We start from the raw sequence: 18,227 nt of genomic DNA, 5'->3' as shown, positions 1-18,227 counted from the left end.
AGCCTTAATTTAATATTCAGGCTCTAAGAATCAAAGATGAGGGCCTTAATTTAATATTCAGGCTCTAAGAATCAAAGATTTGGCCCTCAATTTTATGTTTAGGTTCTTAGAATCAATGATTAGGCCCTGAATTTAATATTTAAGCCATTAGAATCAAAGATTAGGCCCTCAATTCAATATTTAGGCTCTAAGAATCAAAGATTAGGGTCTTAATTTAATATTCAGGCTCTAAGAATCAAAGATTAGGCCCTCAATTTATAATTTAGGCTCTAAGAATCAAAGATTAGGCCCTCAATTTAATATTTATAACCTAAGAATCAAAGATTAGGCCCTCAATTTAATATTTATGCCCTTAGAATTAAAGATTAGGCCCTCAATTTAATATTCAGGTCCTAAGAATTAAAGATTAGGTCTTCAATTTAATATTTATGTTCTAAGAATCAAAGATTAGGCCCTCAATTTAACATTCAGGTCCTCTAGAATTTAAGATTAGGCTCTCAATTTAATATTTAGGTTCTAAGAATCAAAGATTAGGCCCTGAATTTAATATTTAGGCCATTAGAATCAAAGATTAGGCCCTCAATTCAATATTTAGTCTCTAAGAATCAAAGATGAGGGCCTTAATTTAATATTCAGGCTCTAAGAATCAAAGATTAGGCCCTCAATTTAATATTTAGGTTCTAAGAATCAAAGATTAGGCCCTGAATTTAATATTTAGGCCATTAGAATCAAAGATTAGGCCCTCAATTTAATATTTAGGCTCTAAGAATCAAAGATTAGGCCCTGAATTTAATATTTAGGCCATTAGAATCAAAGATTAGGCCCTCAATTCAATATTTAGTCTCTTAGAATCAAAGATTAGGCCCTCAATTTAATATTTTGGTTCTAAGAATCAAAGATGAGAGCCTTAATTTAATATTCAGGCTCTAAGAATCAAAGATTAGGCCCTGAATTTAATATTTAGGCCATTAGAATCAAAGATTAGGCCCTCAATTTAATATTTAGGCTCTAAGAATCAAAGATTAGGCCCTCAATTTAATGTTTAGGTTCTTAGAATCATTGATTAGGCCCTCAATTTAATATTTAAGCCATTAGAATCAAAGATTAGGCCCTCAATTCAATATTTAGGCTCTAAGAATCAAAGATTAGGCCCTCAATTTAACATTCAGGTCCTAAGAATTTAAATTAGGCTCTCAATTTAATATTTAGGTTCTAAGAATCAAAGATTAGGCCCTGAATTTAATATTTAGGCCATTAGAATCAAAGATTAGGCCCTCAATTCAATATTTAGTCTCTTAGAATCAAAGATTAGGCCCTCAATTTAATATTTTGGCTCTAAGAATCAAAGATGAGAGCCTTAATTTAATATTCAGGCTCTAAGAATCAAAGATTAGGCCCTCAATTTAATGTTTAGGTTCTTAGAATCATTGATTAGGCCCTCAATTTAATATTTAAGCCATTAGAATCAAAGATTAGGCCCTCAATTCAATATTTATGGCCTAAAAATTAAAGATTCGGTCCTCAATTTAATATTTATGCTCTAAAAATTAAAGATTAGGCCCTCAATTTAATATTTACGCCCTAACAATCAAAGATTAGGCCCTCAATTTAATATTTATGCCCTTAGAATTAAAGATTAGGGCCCCAGTTTAATATTCATGTTCTATGTATTAGAGATTAGGCTCTCAATTTAATATTTAGATTCTAAGAATCAAAGATTAGGCCCTGAATTTATAATTTAGGTCATTAGAATCAAAGATTAGGCCCCCAATTCAATATTTAGTCTCTAAGAATCAAAGATGAGGGCCTTTATTTAATGTTCAGGCTCTAAGAATCAAAGATTAGGCCCTCAATTTAATGTTTAGGCTCTAAGAATCAAACATGAGGGCCTTAATTTAATATTCAGGCTCTAAGAATTAAAGATTAGGCCCTCAATTTAATATTTACGCTCTAAGAATCAAAGATTAGGCCCTCAATTTAATATTTAGGCCTTAGCAACCGTGGAACATGCAAAGAGAAATAATGGATATTTCTTCTAAGGTGTCTGGATTTTCTGTCGTTGCCGAAAAAATCAACTTTTTTCGCTTTCTTGGTCAATTCCGTTGCGTACATCGCGGCGCCTTTTTCGCTCAGATGAGAACGACCGCCGTTAGGAAACTTTTACCGGAGAGCTACGGTGAGAAACTCTTAGAGAGAGCGAAAGCGATGATTTTTTGAGTTGAAAGTGTACCCAGGATTTCTCTGTCCGGTTCACACTCCTGACGGCGCTCCCTGTGGCCTATTGAATCATTTATCCGCCTCGTGTCAAATAACGAATATTTCTTCAAAGGATGAAGCGGTAATTCCGAAGATGTTGACGTCACTGGGCGTCGTTCCCGTCGCGGCGGAATCAAAATCCCACGATGACGACGATGATAAATATTATTTACCCGTTCTTTTCAACGGCCGTTTGATTGGGAACGTGAGCGAGAGAATTTCGCAACGAATCGCGGATTGCTTGAGAACGATGAAAGTCTCCAACGACGTCATTCCAAAAGAATTGGAGATAGCGTTAATTCCGTCGACTGAACGCGGACTATATCCGGGTTTGTATTTATTCTCGACGCCCGCTCGAATGATGAGACCCGTTTTGAATTTGAAAGCGGGAGGGGCTCGAGAGCTCATTGGCACTTTCGAACAGGTACCTAAATTTAATTAAAAATATAATTAAATATTTTTTATTAGGTTTATCTCGACGTTGCTGTGTCTCGTGAAGAAATCTATGAAAATGTTCGTGTTTATTTATTGATTTATTTATTGATCTTTTTTCTATTCTTTTTAGATTACTAGTCATATGGAAATATCGCCTCGGGAAATGTTGAGCGTCATGGGAATGCTCACGCCCTTCTCCGACTTCAATCAAAGTCCGAGAAATATGTATCAATGTCAGGTAGGGAAAAAGAAAAGTCGCGAAAATTCGATTCGCAATGCGTCCGCGTTTTCAGATGGGCAAGCAAACGATGGCCTTTCCTTCACACACAATTCAATATCGATGCGATAAGAAAATGTATCAACTTCAAGTGAGACACGCACCGAAAGCCTTTTTAATTAAAATAATATAAATATCGTTGCCCAGACGCCCCAGGCTCCGATTGTTCGTCCGGAGGGTTACGAACGGTTCAAAATTGACGAATATCCGGCTGGAACGAATTGCATTGTAGCTGTCATCTCTTATACGGTGTCAAATATCCGCGTCTATAGCGGAAGCTAGGATTCTACGTTTCCTCTTTTAGGGTTACGATATGGAAGACGCTATGGTTCTCAATAAATCGTCGTGTGAACGAGGATTTGCTTATGGAACGATACATAAATCTGAGGTGGTTAATAATTAATTAATTAATATATAAATAAATTAATTATTGTTTTAGATTGTTGATTTGAGATCTAAAACTGGAGGCAGAGGTCATTTCATTGCGTATCGATTCGGTAAGACGCCTACCTCACTTTCCACCCTTTATACTCGAGTGTCTGCAGGTCTCGGAGGGCTAAAGGAAAGTGACGCGGGGCATCTTGATATAGACGGGTTTCCTCCAATAGGAGCGCTTCTTAAAGATGGCGATCCTATGTACAGGTAAAGTGGGCGCACTTTTGAGTTATTTCGTCTATTTATTTCGACCAGTTACGTTGATTTGGTGAGTGGTGAAACCCACGTTGAAAAGTACCGTGGATCGGAGATAGCGTACGTTGATCAGGTGAATACAGAAATGCAAGACTCTAATTTTTTCTCGAAATTTGATGCATGTAAGATCAAACTCCTCGGCGACGAATCCAAAAAGGGTGGCAGCAGCGAATTGCAAAGAGTTTTGATCAAACTTAGAATACCGGTTCTCGACTAAGAAACGATTTCCAATTATAATCGCGAATAGAAATTCAATTTTTTTAGCGACCTCCTATTATTGGAGATAAGTTCTCTAGTCGTCACGGGCAGAAAGGAGTTTGCAGGTTCCACGAAATGTTTTTCTAACGAAAATCGATAGACCTTGTCCCTTAGCGTGAAATGGCCCACAGAGAACATGCCGTTCTCCGAGTCGGGAATCGTTCCCGACATCATTTTCAATCCTCACGGCTTTCCCTCTCGCATGACGATAGGTGAAAAATAGAAGAAAAATGTTTATTTATTTATCTCTAATTTATAGGGATGATGATAGAGAGTATGGCTGGAAAATCGGCCGCTCTCCACGGCTTGTGCCACGATGCGACGCCTTTCACCTTCTCCGAAGGCAATCCAGCAATCGAACATTTTGGAAAATGTTTAGTAGCAGGTTCGCATTTCTTATTTCGTCGCTCTCTAATAAAAAAAGTCCTGCATTGCAGCCGGATACAATTTCTACGGAAACGAACGACTCTATAGCGGAATAACGGGACGAGAATTCGAAGCGGATATCTTTATAGGAAACATTTATTATCAGAGACTCCGACACATGGTCTCTGATAAGTTCCAAGTACGAACGACGGGCCCAGTCGATCAGCTCACCCATCAACCAGTCCAAGTAAAGAAAAAAAAGACTTAAGACAGAGAAGGATAGAAGAAACATTTCTTTGTGTTTTTTCTTCTAGGGTAGACGAAGAGGCGGAGGCGTTCGATTCGGCGAAATGGAACGAGACGCTTTATTGGCTCACGGAACGGGTTTCCTCTTGCAAGATCGCCTTCTCAACTGCTCAGATCGCTGCAACGTGCATTTGGAAAAAAATCCCTCCCAAGTATCCACAGGCTAACCCTCTTTGTTTTCTCCCTAGACGCGACTGTGCACGTCGTGCGGAAGCCTTCTCTCGCCCCTCGTCGACGCGGCGTCGCGCGGCAGCGTCGAATATTTTCATCCGGCGGCGACGGACGCCGGGAAGAATTCGCCGTGGACGTGCGGCGTTTGCAAGACGAACGAACGCATCGAAATCGTTCCCGTGCCCTACGTTCTTCGCTATCTCGTCGCCGAAATGGCGGCGATGAACATCAACGTCAAACTCGACGTCAAAAGTAAGACTTTTTTCTCAAAATTCTGCAACTTTATTTATTTATTTGGTGATTATAGAATAATAACGAATGTGGGATTTTTTTTCGAGTTCTAATGCGACGCGATGTCGGACGCGGTTACAAATTCATAATCAGTCAAATCAATATCTTCTTCTTCTTCGTCTTTTTTCTCAGGAACTTCGTCCGTCTCCATGGCTTCGGCGAGATTCTCCTCCACCGTTTTCTCCACGGGAACTTGCGGTAATTTCCGCCTCGATCTCGTCTCCGTCGTCGTCGCCGGAGTACTCGTCACCAATTTCGATTTTTCCGGAATATTTCCTAATTCGGAAACGCGTTGAATTGGCTTACGACGACGATGAGGATGAGGATGATGATAGTCGACGCTGTCTTGACTCAATGAGGGGAATTCCAAGCCAGCGGTGAGTCTCATTTCATCAGCTAGAGAAGGGCTCTCCGCATCCAAAGCCCATTCATCTAAATAGGAGGGAAATTGCCTAAGGGGGGAGACATAGGGTCCTATATCTTACCGTCTGATGGAGGCTCGTCGTCTTCGTCTTCGTTGCCGTGAATCACTGACGGCATTTCGTCGACGTCGTCGAGACCGAATAGGGATCCCGTTTCTTCTCGCTTGATTTTTTCAGTGGGATTAGGTTGAGTTTGGTTGTCGTTTTCCTCCAATTCGTCTGTTAGTGCAACTCCAAGTGAGCCCTCGTCCAAACCGAAATCATCTTCCTCCTCCTCCTCCTCCTCTTTTTTATCTAATCAGTAATTTGAGGTTTTTTCTCCCTCCCTCCCCCCCCTAAACGTTTGGCCTATGCCTTGTTTTATTGTTGCCGCGGTGTTTGTTAGGCTGTGAGTTAATTGGAGTTTATAGTGAGCCCATAGGGATGAGAGTGTCTCTGGCACTTGATGTAATTTGAGCTGAGGCCAGCAAAGCCCCAAAACGGCTGTACTCATCAATATTAGTTCTAAAGAATTTTAAAAATTCGTTTCCTTACTTAGCCAATAAAAGCTCATGTTGAATGATAGGATATAGTATTTCCACAAATATAAGAGAAGTCCTAAAACTGGAATTCCACCCAAAAACTATCAAAAAAAATAATAGAGCGTAGTCCTGATCCTCAAAGTGAATTCTTTTACTTTGTACATATCAAACTTATTGCCGCCTCTCAACTTTTCAATTCTCACAAAAACGAAAGTCAAGAAACGAATCAATTTGGCACGCGCCTCTTCCATTGTTATCACATGATCATCTCTAATAATGGAATATCAACTAATAGAATAATTACAAAGCCACTCCCACCTCCTTTCCGTTACAGGAGGCCTGTTTTGAGACCAAAACATAATTAGGTTATCAGTCAAACTTGCAAGACCTGAATTAAATTTAATTAATTAATTAATTAGAAACCTTCTTTTTGACTTGGCCTGCCTAATTTAGCGATGGCATCGACGCACTGCTGCCCGAGAAACTCAACAAAAATCGCCAATATAGTAAAAGTTGTTATCAAAATGACGAATTTTTGAAATAGCGTCGACGAAGTCCACCTAGGAGAGAACAAACCGCGTCGAACGAAAAAGCAATCAACGCTACATCGTCGTCTTTGTACCAATAGAAAGCAGACGCGAGGAGAAAAAGAAAAAGAAAGAGATTGGGACGTTTTCCGAGAAGGATTCCATGCAGAATCGGAATCGTCGTTAGGACGGGTTCGAGCGGCGCAATGCGACGAGCTAGGTCGCGTCCGATCGCCTCCTCCGCTTCGCGTTCGGTCGGATGAGACATCGTTGCGACACAATTGATTGCACGAGCCCGGATGCCGTTGCTTCCTTTGGAAAAACGATGAGCCAGGTTAGCGACGCCATTTCGCGTCCATTCGCCCTCCCAGTCGATCTATTCGAAAGTTTTTAGATTGGAAATGCCTTGGGATATGTTGCCGTGACGATTTGGGCTATTTTCGACGTCGTTTTGACGCTCTTTCTCGTCGCGCACTTCTCCAGCGTCTCCGTTTTCAACGTCCAAGCGCTTCACTTCAACATCTCGACATCGGGATTCGATTTATGGATCGTTTCGCTCGTCCGAAGCGCATCTCTTCTCGGTTTCACCCTGGGAAAAGCGATATCGAAAAACAAAGAAAAATCGTCGCGGAAATTATCGAAATTGAGTCCGATCGTCGCAACATCCGTCGTCCTATTACTCATCTATCCTATAGTGAAATTACTCATCTGCGAAGAATATGACGAGAAGGGAAAACTCATTTTTCATCCAACGCCTACTCCAACCGTCGAGACTGTGACGTCGTCGAATAGTAGTAGCACTTCATCATCCTCGCCTCATCATCCGTGGATATGGGGCTTGATTGGCTGGTCGGAGCTGGCTAATTGTATCTACGCTTTTTGCTATTGTATCCTCGCTTTCAAAATGAAGGGAACACGGGAAGCGAAGCGATATAAGGAAATGAGAATCAATAATATAAATGCTGATATAGATGAAGAGGAGGTGTCGAATAGTTCAGACGATTCAACCGACTCCGATTCATCATCATCGTCATCGTCATTATCTCCATTATTAACAAAACAAACGAAACGAAAAGAGAAAAAAGAAGCGAAACGCGGTGCAACGGTTCTACGTCTTCTCCAATTATCTCGTCCCGACATTCACATCATTCTGAGCGGCTTTTTCTTTCTCGGCGTCGCCGCCGCCGCCGACACGATTCAACCCTATTATTACGGTAAAGTGATCGACACGATCGCTATTCGACGAGACGAGTCGGAATTCGTTCAGGCGATTGTCGTTATTTGCGTATTGGCTGGAACCGCTTCCATTGGTTCGGGTCTTCGAGGAATGCTTTTTCTTATTTCCATGGCTCGGGTTAATATTCGCGTGAGGAATCGACTTTTTGGGGCCGTTACTCGTCAGGAAATTGGATTTTTTGATACGAATCGCACGGGTGACGTCACGTCTCGTCTCACGTCGGATACGACGAAATTGAGCGATCAGATATCGCTTAATATGAATATATTTTTGCGGAGTCTTGCACGAGCGATCGGATCTCTCATATTCATGTTTAAATTGTCGTGGAAACTAAGCATAGTGGTCCTATTGGGAATCCCACTCATAGCGCTGATAACCTACTATTACGGAAAATATTACAAGGTAACCAGTGAAACTTAATTAATATATGTACAATTATTTTAAAATTATTTAGAAACTTTCTAAGCTGGTTCAGACTTCTTTGGCCAAAGCGAATAATGTCGCAGAGGAGGTGATTTCGTCAATGAGAACCGTCCGATCGTTTGCCAATGAAAGAAGGGAAAGGGATCGTTACGCATCTAAACTCCAAAAGACGTTTCGACTGAATTTGAAGCAGGCGATTGCCTATTTCGGCTATCAAGCGACATCTCGAGTAAGAAATTAAATAAGAGATAAATATTCGCGTACATATGACTCTCTAAGGGCTTAGAACTGTTTATGGATATTGGAGTATTGTACTACGGCGGCTGGCTAGTGCTCCACAACGAAGTGACACCGGGTCACTTAGTCTCATTCATTTTATATGCCGAATCTCTAGGCAGTGCTCTCGAAGTAAAATAATCATAGACTATACATAAAGTTAGAGAGATTTTTTATCTTAGGATATGGGTAGTGTGTTTACTGGCTTGATGCAGGCGGTTGGAGCGGCGGACAAGGTCTTTCGACTCATCGATCGCAAGCCGAAAATTGATCACTTCAATGGATCTCTAAAACCGAGCGATTTGCGCGGAAATCTTCACTTTGACGACGTTCAGTTTTCGTATCCGTCTCGTCCGGATTCTCGCGTGCTTAAAGGAATTTCGTTTTGCGCCGGTCCCGGTGACGTCATCGCTCTCATTGGACCGAGTGGCGGCGGAAAAACGTCGTGTATTAGTCTAATGGAGCGATTTTATGATCCGATTTGCGGCTCGGTTTTATTGGACGGGAAACCTTTGGCGCAATACGATCATACTTATCTTCATTCCAAGGTTAGAACAGTGAGTTTTTGTTTCTGTAGCTATGTAGTTTTTTTATATAGATTGCTATGGTTGGTCAGGAACCCGTTCTTTATGCGGGAACCGTTGAGGAAAATATTTGCTACGGCGGAGAAGTTGATTGGGATGAGAAAAATGTGAGAAATGCTGCTCAACTGGCAAACGCACATAAGTTTATTGAAGCCTTGCCGAATGGATATAAAACGCAGACAGGAGAGAAAGGTACGTAAATAAGATGATGGGTTTGAAAGCGTGCTGTACATGTATATGACGTTCTTTAGGAGTTCAGCTCTCTGGGGGTCAGAAGCAGAGAGTGGCTATTGCTAGGGCTGTTATTAGAAATCCAGCCGTTTTGCTGTTGGATGAGGCTACGAGTGCATTGGATGCAGAAAGCGAATATTTGGTTAGATTTGTCCTTGTTTTTAATTAAGGAGAATATTTTTTTCAGATTCAAGATGCCATATATAATAGAATGAAGGATAAGACGATTGTTGTTGTGGCTCACAGGCTTAGCACCGTAGAAAACGCGTCGAAAATTATTGTCATTGATAACGGTTTAGTGAAAGAGCAAGGTTAGTGAGTACATTTGAATTTCATAATTTCAAAGGGAAAATTTATTTTTTTTAGGAAACCACGACGAATTACTAAGAAAAAATGGTCTATACGCCCAGTTGGTTCGAAGGCAGTTGCGCGGTGGAAAAGAGGACGAAAACGATTGAAGTATTTATACGCGTATTCGGGATCTCGACTACTTTTTAAAGCGCGTTAGCCAGACTCGGTTTTGGAGCGAATCGAATCAAAATGCCTCGCGAAATCATCACTCTTCAGCTGGGACAATGCGGAAACCAAAGCAAGTAGAATTACAAGCCCCGAGCGTCGCGCAAATCGCTCTCGTTTAGTCGGAATGGAGTTCTGGAAACAAATCTGCGCCGAGCACGGAATTCGAAAAGGTTTTCTTGCGTTTTTTCAATTGAACTGCCCGAAACGCGTCGTTTTCTTACGCAGACGGCGTCCTGGAAGACTTCGCGACCGAAGGAACGGACAGAAAAGACGTCTTCTTCTACCAAGTAAACAAGAACTAGAATTTTTTAATAATAAAAATTACTTTTCTTAGGCTGATGACGAGCATTACATTCCTCGAGCCGTTCTCTTGGATTTGGAACCGAGAGTAGGGCGACAACACCCACTATTAAAAATTTCCAAATTTTAATTTATTCTCTAGGTGATTCACATGATTTTGAATTCGGATTACGCCAAGTTGTACAATCAAGAAAACATCTATTTATCTGAACACGGAGGCGGGGCAGGAAATATTTGGGCTTCAGGATACTCACAGGTCAGTAATTAATAATTAAAACCAATTAATTAATTATTGAGCAAGGGCGAAAAACTCTTCGACGAAATATTCGATATTATTGATCGAGAAGCGGACGGAAGTGACAGTTTAGAAGTGAGCTCACGTGACAAAACATCAATACTAATTAAATAAATAAATAAATAATGAGGGTTTTATGATGTGTCACTCGATTGCGGGCGGAACTGGATCTGGATTGGGATCATTTCTATTGGAACGACTCAACGATCGATATCCAAAGAAACTCGTTCAAACATATTCCGTATTTCCAAATCAAGAGGAAACGAGTGACGTTGTAGTTCAGCCATATAATTCCATGTTGACGCTCAAGCGATTGACAGAGAACGCCGATTCTGTTGTGAGTAGATCGGATTAAAATTATTGATTAATTAGAATTGTTTGGTTTTGAGGTCGTTCTTGATAATACGGCTCTAAATCGTATTGCGGCCGAACGACTTCATATTCCAAAGCCGACGTTCGCTCAAGTCAATCAACTCGTTTGTTACACTTAGATACAATTTCTATATTTATTAATATTCCTATTATTAGGTGTCGACTATTATGTCGAGTAGCACTACTACCCTGCGCTATCCCGGATACATGAATAATGATTTAATTGGCTTGATTGCGTCACTCATTCCGACGCCGCGCTTGCACTTTCTCATGACCGGATACACACCACTTACAGCCGACCATCAGGTTAGTCAATAATCATCATTAATTAAATACTCGCGTGATAATTTTCTCCAGGTGGCGAGCGTGCGCAAAACGACGGTATTAGATGTCATGAGACGACTGTTGCAACCCAAGAACATGATGGTGTCGGCACCACGTGATCGTCGTCACGAACACTGCTACATTTCCATACTCAATATCATTCAAGGAGAAGTCGATCCAACGCAAGTACGTACGGTAGATTTATATGTAATTAATGTATTAATGATTTAATATTTTTTGAGGTTCATAAAAGTCTTCAGCGTATTCGAGAACGCAAATTGGCTCAGTTTATTCCGTGGGGTCCAGCCAGCATTCAAGTTGCTCTGTCGCGAAAATCCCCATACGTTCAGACGTCCCATCGCGTTTCAGGTCTTATGTTGGCCAATCATACCAGCATTGCTTCTGTATGGGGGGGGGGGGGGGGGGGGAGGGGAGGGGTTGATATTGGTGTGGCGCTCTGCTTGATTTTGATTTTTTTCTCTGTTAGCTTTTTGATACGACTTGTCGCAATTTTGACAAGTTGCGTCGACGAAACGCGTTTCTGGATCAATTTCGTCGCGAGCCCATGTTCAAGGACAATCTCGACGAATTGGATCATGCAAGGTGTGAAGAAACGGAAGAGAAGTCTATATATTTCTATTTGATTCTGTCTCCTGCACTTCAGAGAAGTAGTTGGCAAATTAATCGACGAATATTACGCATCTACAACGAAAGACTATATGACGTGGGGCAGCCAAGTACGTGAAGTCTATATATCCCAGCTCTAGGGCCCCGCCTATCAATACATATTCATTTATTCATTTATTTATTTATTTACTGTGTTTTTATAGGTTGTAGCTCCTGGGACATCGTAGCAAGACTTTTATTTTGTGTGTAGTCTACTTTTGGTGTCGGTCACGTGATTTGCGGTAGTCCCCACACTCGTGCGAAACACGCGTTCTACATTCGCGATGGATCGCTCCGATGGCGATGGCGTCGCTTTGTCCGAAATCACTTCAGTCGATCTCGAAATGGTTCCGCTTCAAGGCGAAGTCCGTTTTCGCGTCTTCGCCGAATCGTCAAGCGCCCGCATTCTTTTTCTTCGTCTAGAACGGCGATAGCGCGAACGCAACGACGATCGACGGCGCTCTTTTCTCGTCGACAGCGACGCTGCGACAAAAGAATGGCATCAACGGCGGCGGCGGCGGCGGCGGCGTCAAAACGAATGGCAATGCAGTGCACGTTTTCGTTAGCGAAAACGACGTCGAAGGCTTGAAACAAACGATTCGAGAAGAAGACGTGCGACAATCGCCCCAACGCGAGACGAGCGGTAAACAGACGCGCGAAGGAACGCGGACGTCCTTAGTGGAACTAATCGTTTTACGTCATTTTTCCTTTCTCTCTCTCCAAGTTTTGAACGTCCAAGACGACAAAGGACGCACGGCACTTCATTTGGCCGTCGAATTGCGCCTTTTCGACATCGTTCGCTTTCTCGCCGATCGCGACGACGTCGATTATTCGCTACAGGATCATCGAAAGGACACGGCATTGCACGTCGCCGTACGAACGCAGGACAACGAATTGATTCGAGTACGCAGTATCACCTCCTACCACGCCCCCGCACACACCCTTGTATCTTTTTTTTCTTTAGATTCTGCTCGACGGATGCGACGACGACGATGCGAAGCGAGTCGACGTTCTCGGATTGAATAATAAGACGCCGCTCGCACTCGCCGTTCAACTCGATAACGTCGAAATTGTCGAACAATTGGTAAGTAAAGGGCTCCGCCCCCGTTTCGAAGTCACGCGTAATCGCGTTTAGATAAACGCGGGGGCGGATCCTCTCCAAGGTGATCTTGACGGTATGACGCCCGCCGGTCTTGTCGTCATCAAAGGCGACGTTGCCCTTTTGAAAATTCTTTTCCGGCACGGTGAACTAAAATAGCAATAATAATAATAATGATATATAAACGTGTGTATTTTTATTTTTATTCAGCTGAAAGTAGTGAGCACCAGTGGAACGCAATTTCTCTCTGCGATGGATCGGTTGGAACGGATGATGCGACGGTCTTGCATTTGGGTGTGGAGTCCTCTGCCCCGGAAGTACGTTGTATATACGTCATAAGGCGGGGAATCTCATTTATCCTATTTCCTTTTTCAGGTTGTGGAGTTTCTGCTCGCCAAGCCTGTCAAAATTGATGCCAGGGTTCGTGTCAATACGCTTCTGTCGATTTTAGAATAAATCCGTTTGTTTTTTTGTTTAGAAATTGGATGGGAGCACTGCTCTTCATCTGGCGTGTGCTAATGGCCAGTTGGAAATCGTCAAACTCTTGATTAACTACAGCAAGGAAAAATCAATGAAAGACGAATTAATGAACATGAGAAATGATCAAGATCACTTGGCAATACACAGGCAAGAGGGAAAAAAATGAATACTCAAAAAAAACGAATTCATTTTCCAGAGCGGCTGTTTTTGATCGTGATGACGTCATAACTTTTCTCCTGGAAGAGGGAAGCGACATTGAAGTGGAACTGGAAGGCGGTCTGTCTCTTCTGCTCGTTGCCGTGGCATCCGGAGCGAGCAAAACGGCCAATCTTCTTTTGAGTAAGGGAGCCGATCCGCTGGCAAAGGATTCCACAGGGCAGGGGCTTCTTCACAAGTCGGTCAGCTATTCTCGCACGCTCCAAGCGCTCATCACTGTGAGACATTCAAATAATAATAATAATTATTATTATAATAATCAATATTTTAGCAATTGGGGAGATTGAGTAAAAAGCTTGTTAATTTGCAAGATCAGGGCGGTTGCACGGCACTTCATTATGCAGCCGAAGGGGGTTATAATCAGGCTGCTTCTGTTCTACTTGAGAATAAGGCTGACTGCAGCATTTCAAATAGCCAGCTTGAACTTCCACTTCACATGGCAGTCAGGTGAGATAATAGAGATAATCCAATAGAAATCATCTATATTTTATTTCTCCTAGTAATGGTCATTTGCTGGTGGTCATAACTCTGGCTAATCATTTGCCCAGATCGATTGATTTGAAGAATATCAACGGTCGAACTGGACTTCATCTTAGCTGCATCAATGGACACATTAACGTTCTCGATTATCTGCTGCAAATGGGAGCGGCAGTCACGCGGTATTATTCGTGTCCTCAACGGTTCTCTATACATCAACTGTGTATAATAGTGATGATGAAGGGAAAACTCCCCTGCACTTTGCCTGCGAATCCGGCTCTTTGGGCTGTCTCGAATTGTTATTGGAGTACTGGAAGGAAGAAGCAGACGCCGTAGATTCTCACAAAGCAATAAAAATACTAACCACAGTAATACATAATGATTCATATTGTTGTTCTTAGGATACTGCTCTGCATTTGGCTGCAAAGGGCGGTCACGGTCATTTGGTAACAATGCTCTTGGATCAGAACACTTCCGTGTTCGACAACAGCGACGACATGAATGCACTTGACGTTGCCTTGGAAGCGAACGATACCGAAGGCGTTCTGCAAGCATTTATGGAACACTCTCGATGGAGAGAATTCATGAAGCCCCAAGGCGACAGAGAGAAATCTCAGCTCCAAATACTCATGGAAGCGAGTCCGCAGGCAGCGAAAGTATTTGTAACGATTATCCATTTAAAATAATTTCATGCTTTTTATAGAAATTACTTGACAATTGTGTCATTTCGCAAAATCAACCCGAAGAGAAAAATTTTAAGGTAACCTTTATAGGATTTTTATTTTATAAGTTGTGGAAGGATTATTGTTTTTGGGATGTAGAATGTTTACGAATTCACGTACTTACAAGGCGTCACTGACAAAGAGAGCCCAATTCCTTTTGGGCAATCCATGGCCACTCTTAAGGTCTGATAATAACGCGATACCTAATTATAAATTTTATTTGTTTTTTTGTAAAGCACATGGTAGAGCGAAAGATCGAAAATTGTCTCGCTCATCCCGTTTCGGTTACGTTTCTCAATTCAAAATGGTAAAGGGAGAGGCACAACTCAAATTTATATAATCATAATTATTCGTACTTCACAGGCGTCGTCTTGGTTGGACTCTGTATATATTTAATCTGCTTGTGTATAGCACATTTCTTGCTCTCCTCACGACGTACGTTGTAGGCTACTTTCCCTATCCTCACTGTGATGAAGTAAGACGTTGAGACGCTCTCAGACAAGCTGTTTTCTTTTATTTGCTCTTTGATCAGAACGTTGTCTGTCATCGTGACGTTCCTATCCGATATGTTATTCTTGCTTTTTCAGCGCTGAATTTATTGAAGGAACTCAGTCAGCTATGGTCAAATGTAAAAAAAGATTATCTCTTTTTTCTTTAAATAATCATCTGTCTTATTAGCACATTTATTATTTTCTGGAATTTACCAACATCTTGGAATGGGCTCTGTATTCAATGGCTATTGTTTTTATGAATCCTGGTGGCGTCATCTTTCGAAAGGACTCGGAAAATTGCTGTCCATCATCAGTTTGGGTAGTCGGCGCAATTGCCATATTCCTCGCTTGGATGAACATGGTGCTCTTTTGGAGAAGGTAACAAAAAATAGCTATTAAAACCATGCAATACTGATACGATACGTCAAGGTTTGCTCAATTCGGATTGTACGTTGTAATGATCAGCACTATGGTGATCACGTTAATCAAGGTATTAGACTATATAAGAGTCAAACGCGTTTGTGGGGGAAGAAAGATTGTCTATAGGTGATCGCTGTAGTGGCACTTCTCGTATTTTCGTACGGCATCGTTTTCCTGCTTCTCTTTCGCAACAAAGTCGGTTCATTAATTATTTGGGGAAGGGGGGGCTATAACAGCATCTCGCTATTTTTTAGACGGATTTTAAAGACTTGGGTGTTGCTGTGCTCAAGGCCTTTGATATGACTCTCGGAGATTTTGGCTACACGGACATTCTTCCTGCTCCAGATCAAAACATTACAGCGAACGAGGCAACTGACGTGGTTTTCTTCAACGGACCCGCCTACTTCATGTTTATCTGCTTCGCTTTGTCAATGATTGTGATTGTATCGAATCTTTTGGTAAGAAAGTGAACTTATTAGGAGAATGAATGCGATGGGGGGTTTTAGATTGGTCTTGCTGTCGGTGATATTGGAGCTGTTCAAAAGGGCGCCGTCATTGAGCGACTCTCCATGCAGGTAAACGTCCTTCTTTGTTCAAGTAATGAATGCATGATTTTTTTATTTAGGTTGAATTGATTGGGAGCTTGGAGGATAGCATTCCGCGATTTTTAGCGAAGTATCTGAATCATTGTATATTTACGGAAACGGTCGAGCATCCCAATCAAACGCAGACCATACAGAAATTGGTAAGATGATTGAAATTCCAAATGTACGTTCATCCACTCTCTCTCTCTCTCCTAGTTCGTCTCAAATGTCGTAGACAACGTGACAATCGAAGAAGCGAAAGAAGAGGAAAACGAAAACGACAAGGCGGTGCGTACTCTCATGAACGAAAGCGAAAATTTGGTGGAAAAGTAAGACTTCGAAGAAAGCGTGTCATTGCTTCTTATCATTAATTAATTAATTCCCCAGAACCAAGTCACTGGCTTTGAGACTCGACCGTCAAATGGATCTCTTGATGAGTTTGACGAATACGCTCTCTAAACATCAAGGAGTGACCGTGGGAGACGAATACGAGGAAGAAGGAGAAGATGAAGATGACGATCAACAGGGAGTCGACATCGCTTCGTTTGTGGCAAGAGCTGGCGCAGCGCAGAGATCGCAGGCATTTGGTAGAGGAATGGAGGGAGACTTCGGACAAGAAAACGATTACGTCTAAAAAATGATACTGTGTAAAGGTTGTTATATTGTGCGGGTGCGCTATGTTAATCGTCGGCACGTGATTTTTCTCAGCGCGTTAGTCGTGTGGAGGCCCGGACGCAGATAGCGACACCGTTGGAGGGGCGAGAATCTCTCTTTCTCAATGGGATTCTTGTTTTCGAAGCTTCTGAGCTTATTCGGAGACAAAGGTAGACGTCGCACGTCCATCGATCGCAAAAGGGGGACCGCTTTCACGAGAATTCTCGCGTAGAACACAAGATAATCATCGTGGGGTTGGACAACGCCGGAAAAACCACCATCCTCTATCAATTGTACGCGAAAAACACTCGAAACACTCGACCGCTATAGAATAACGCTTCTAAATATCACGCAGCCTTATGAACGAAGTCGTTCACACTTCGCCGACAATAGGAAGCAATGTCGAAGAAGTAGGTCGAATAGATAGACTATAGAGTATGGGGAAGTGAGAGAAAGCGGGAGTACGAGGGTGGGGGAGGTGATTTGTATGGCTGCACGATTCCTATTGTCGTCTAGAGAAACGTTTACATATCTTATTTGACATAGTCGTGGTTTGCGGCTCGCTTTGATGTAATTGGATACGATCAATTGAATTAATTAATTGATTGATTGGTTGGTTGATTGATTGGTTCTATAGAGTGGGTGTTGTTTTTTAGATTATGTGGAAAAAGAATAAGTTTCTTATGTGGGATATTGGGGGTCAAGAGACGTTGAGAGCCGCGTGGCACACTTATTACATTAACACTGACGTAATGAGACATTATGGGAAACGATTTCATTGTTTGAGATTTTTTCTTCTGTGGTTTAGTTTTTGATATTAGTCGTTGATAGTACGGACAGGGAGAGGCTGCCCCTGTCGAAGGAGGAGCTACACAAGATGTTGGCTGATGAGGTTGAATTTCCCTTTTTGTAGCCCTCCCACTCATACGTGATTTTAATACTCAGGATCTTAAGAAAGCGGGGGTACTAATATTTGCGAATAAACAAGACTTAGAGGTACAGTTGAGCAGTCCTCGTCTTCTAAATAATTAAATAATTCATTAATTAATTATAGGGCTGTATGAGTGCGGCGGAAATTTCTCAACAGCTCAATTTGACGTCATTGAAGGATCATTCTTTTCATATTCAAGCGTGTTGTGCACTAACAGGAGAAGGGTGAGTCAGCCAATCCCTTTCAGATTTAATAAATAAAAAATATCATCTTATAGTTTATATCAAGGATTAGAATGGATAACTAAACAGCTAAAGAAATAAGATGGCCTTCTATTTAGTATTGTACATAGAATTTATTCTCAATGTGTCTCGAGCATTTCCGCCGGATGTTCTGTGAACGTAGT

General features: G+C 41.8%; 6 protein-coding genes across 8 annotated transcripts in view; 5 read left to right on the top strand and 1 right to left on the bottom strand.

Moving 5' to 3' along the window:
• LOC136194619 (DNA-directed RNA polymerase I subunit RPA2-like) overlaps window positions 1–5,152 on the top strand; it is a 37,377-nt gene extending 32,225 nt beyond the window's left edge. The window contains exons 13-30 of one of the 2 annotated variants that reach the window (XM_065983812.1): window positions 2,041–2,176; window positions 2,235–2,680; window positions 2,725–2,769; window positions 2,822–2,929; window positions 2,985–3,059; window positions 3,116–3,217; window positions 3,273–3,356; window positions 3,408–3,465; window positions 3,514–3,610; window positions 3,659–3,731; window positions 3,786–3,863; window positions 3,923–3,981; window positions 4,031–4,128; window positions 4,188–4,301; window positions 4,354–4,529; window positions 4,597–4,713; window positions 4,777–5,011; window positions 5,067–5,152. In XM_065983812.1, the coding sequence (XP_065839884.1) occupies window positions 2,041–2,176; window positions 2,235–2,680; window positions 2,725–2,769; window positions 2,822–2,929; window positions 2,985–3,059; window positions 3,116–3,217; window positions 3,273–3,356; window positions 3,408–3,465; window positions 3,514–3,610; window positions 3,659–3,731; window positions 3,786–3,863; window positions 3,923–3,981; window positions 4,031–4,128; window positions 4,188–4,301; window positions 4,354–4,529; window positions 4,597–4,713; window positions 4,777–5,011; window positions 5,067–5,071 (2,106 nt within the window). In that variant the 3' untranslated portion in view covers window positions 5,072–5,152. Of the gene's footprint in view, window positions 1–2,040; window positions 2,177–2,234; window positions 2,681–2,724; window positions 2,770–2,821; window positions 2,930–2,984; window positions 3,060–3,115; window positions 3,218–3,272; window positions 3,357–3,407; window positions 3,466–3,513; window positions 3,611–3,658; window positions 3,732–3,785; window positions 3,864–3,922; window positions 3,982–4,030; window positions 4,129–4,175; window positions 4,302–4,353; window positions 4,530–4,596; window positions 4,714–4,776; window positions 5,012–5,066 lie in introns of both variants that reach the window. The other variant, XM_065983810.1, reaches the window with a different exon arrangement.
• On the bottom strand, window positions 5,025–6,758 carry LOC136194628 (uncharacterized). The gene is made up of 7 exons (XM_065983822.1): window positions 6,438–6,758; window positions 6,312–6,381; window positions 6,149–6,263; window positions 6,007–6,094; window positions 5,827–5,955; window positions 5,536–5,766; window positions 5,025–5,482 (listed from the first exon to the last, which is right to left on the bottom strand). The coding sequence occupies exons 2-7, from the start codon at window positions 6,350–6,352 to the stop codon at window positions 5,100–5,102; spliced, it is 987 nt and encodes a 328-aa protein (XP_065839894.1). The 5' UTR covers window positions 6,353–6,381; window positions 6,438–6,758; the 3' UTR covers window positions 5,025–5,099.
• LOC136194621 (ABC-type oligopeptide transporter ABCB9-like) lies at window positions 6,726–9,773 on the top strand. Its single transcript, XM_065983814.1, has 9 exons — window positions 6,726–6,854; window positions 6,915–8,159; window positions 8,212–8,409; window positions 8,460–8,588; window positions 8,639–9,004; window positions 9,055–9,232; window positions 9,292–9,413; window positions 9,459–9,582; window positions 9,638–9,773. The coding sequence occupies exons 1-9, from the start codon at window positions 6,780–6,782 to the stop codon at window positions 9,727–9,729; spliced, it is 2,529 nt and encodes an 842-aa protein (XP_065839886.1). The 5' UTR covers window positions 6,726–6,779; the 3' UTR covers window positions 9,730–9,773.
• On the top strand, window positions 9,644–12,011 carry LOC136194625 (tubulin gamma-1 chain-like). Its single transcript, XM_065983818.1, is given in 15 exon segments — window positions 9,644–9,730; window positions 9,780–9,860; window positions 9,910–9,960; window positions 10,016–10,077; window positions 10,125–10,178; window positions 10,233–10,346; window positions 10,392–10,460; window positions 10,516–10,722; window positions 10,775–10,861; window positions 10,914–11,063; window positions 11,115–11,298; window positions 11,301–11,485; window positions 11,569–11,684; window positions 11,746–11,818; window positions 11,912–12,011. Coding segments are annotated over 14 exon segments (1,425 nt in total). The 5' UTR covers window positions 9,644–9,730; window positions 9,780–9,811; the 3' UTR covers window positions 11,936–12,011.
• Window positions 11,973–16,951, top strand: LOC136194618 (transient receptor potential cation channel subfamily A member 1-like). Of its 2 annotated transcripts, none has more exons than XM_065983809.1 (26): window positions 11,973–12,112; window positions 12,171–12,390; window positions 12,472–12,650; window positions 12,712–12,831; window positions 12,883–12,991; window positions 13,057–13,163; window positions 13,222–13,266; window positions 13,325–13,473; window positions 13,523–13,760; window positions 13,814–13,989; window positions 14,043–14,201; window positions 14,252–14,366; window positions 14,421–14,675; window positions 14,723–14,779; window positions 14,841–14,924; window positions 14,978–15,048; window positions 15,105–15,216; window positions 15,274–15,369; window positions 15,420–15,610; window positions 15,662–15,722; window positions 15,779–15,847; window positions 15,907–16,110; window positions 16,159–16,227; window positions 16,278–16,397; window positions 16,453–16,565; window positions 16,624–16,951. In XM_065983809.1, the coding sequence occupies exons 1-26, from the start codon at window positions 12,032–12,034 to the stop codon at window positions 16,868–16,870; spliced, it is 3,447 nt and encodes a 1,148-aa protein (XP_065839881.1). In that variant the 5' UTR covers window positions 11,973–12,031; the 3' UTR covers window positions 16,871–16,951. The 2 variants fall into 2 exon arrangements, with proteins under 2 accessions (XP_065839881.1, XP_065839880.1); XM_065983808.1 differs by having other exon boundaries at window positions 12,010–12,124.
• On the top strand, window positions 16,939–18,190 carry LOC136194631 (ADP-ribosylation factor-like protein 5B). Its single transcript, XM_065983825.1, has 8 exons — window positions 16,939–17,060; window positions 17,123–17,183; window positions 17,246–17,300; window positions 17,547–17,639; window positions 17,699–17,782; window positions 17,836–17,886; window positions 17,945–18,045; window positions 18,099–18,190. The coding sequence occupies exons 1-8, from the start codon at window positions 17,015–17,017 to the stop codon at window positions 18,142–18,144; spliced, it is 537 nt and encodes a 178-aa protein (XP_065839897.1). The 5' UTR covers window positions 16,939–17,014; the 3' UTR covers window positions 18,145–18,190.
• Window positions 18,191–18,227: the final 37 nt, after the last annotated feature.

Source organism: Oscarella lobularis, chromosome 13 (genome assembly GCF_947507565.1).
Source record: "Oscarella lobularis chromosome 13, ooOscLobu1.1, whole genome shotgun sequence".
Taxonomy (NCBI): Eukaryota; Metazoa; Porifera; class Homoscleromorpha; order Homosclerophorida; family Oscarellidae; genus Oscarella; species Oscarella lobularis.
Note: the sequence above shows the minus strand (reverse complement) of the source record. Positions and strands in the feature narration are given on the sequence as shown.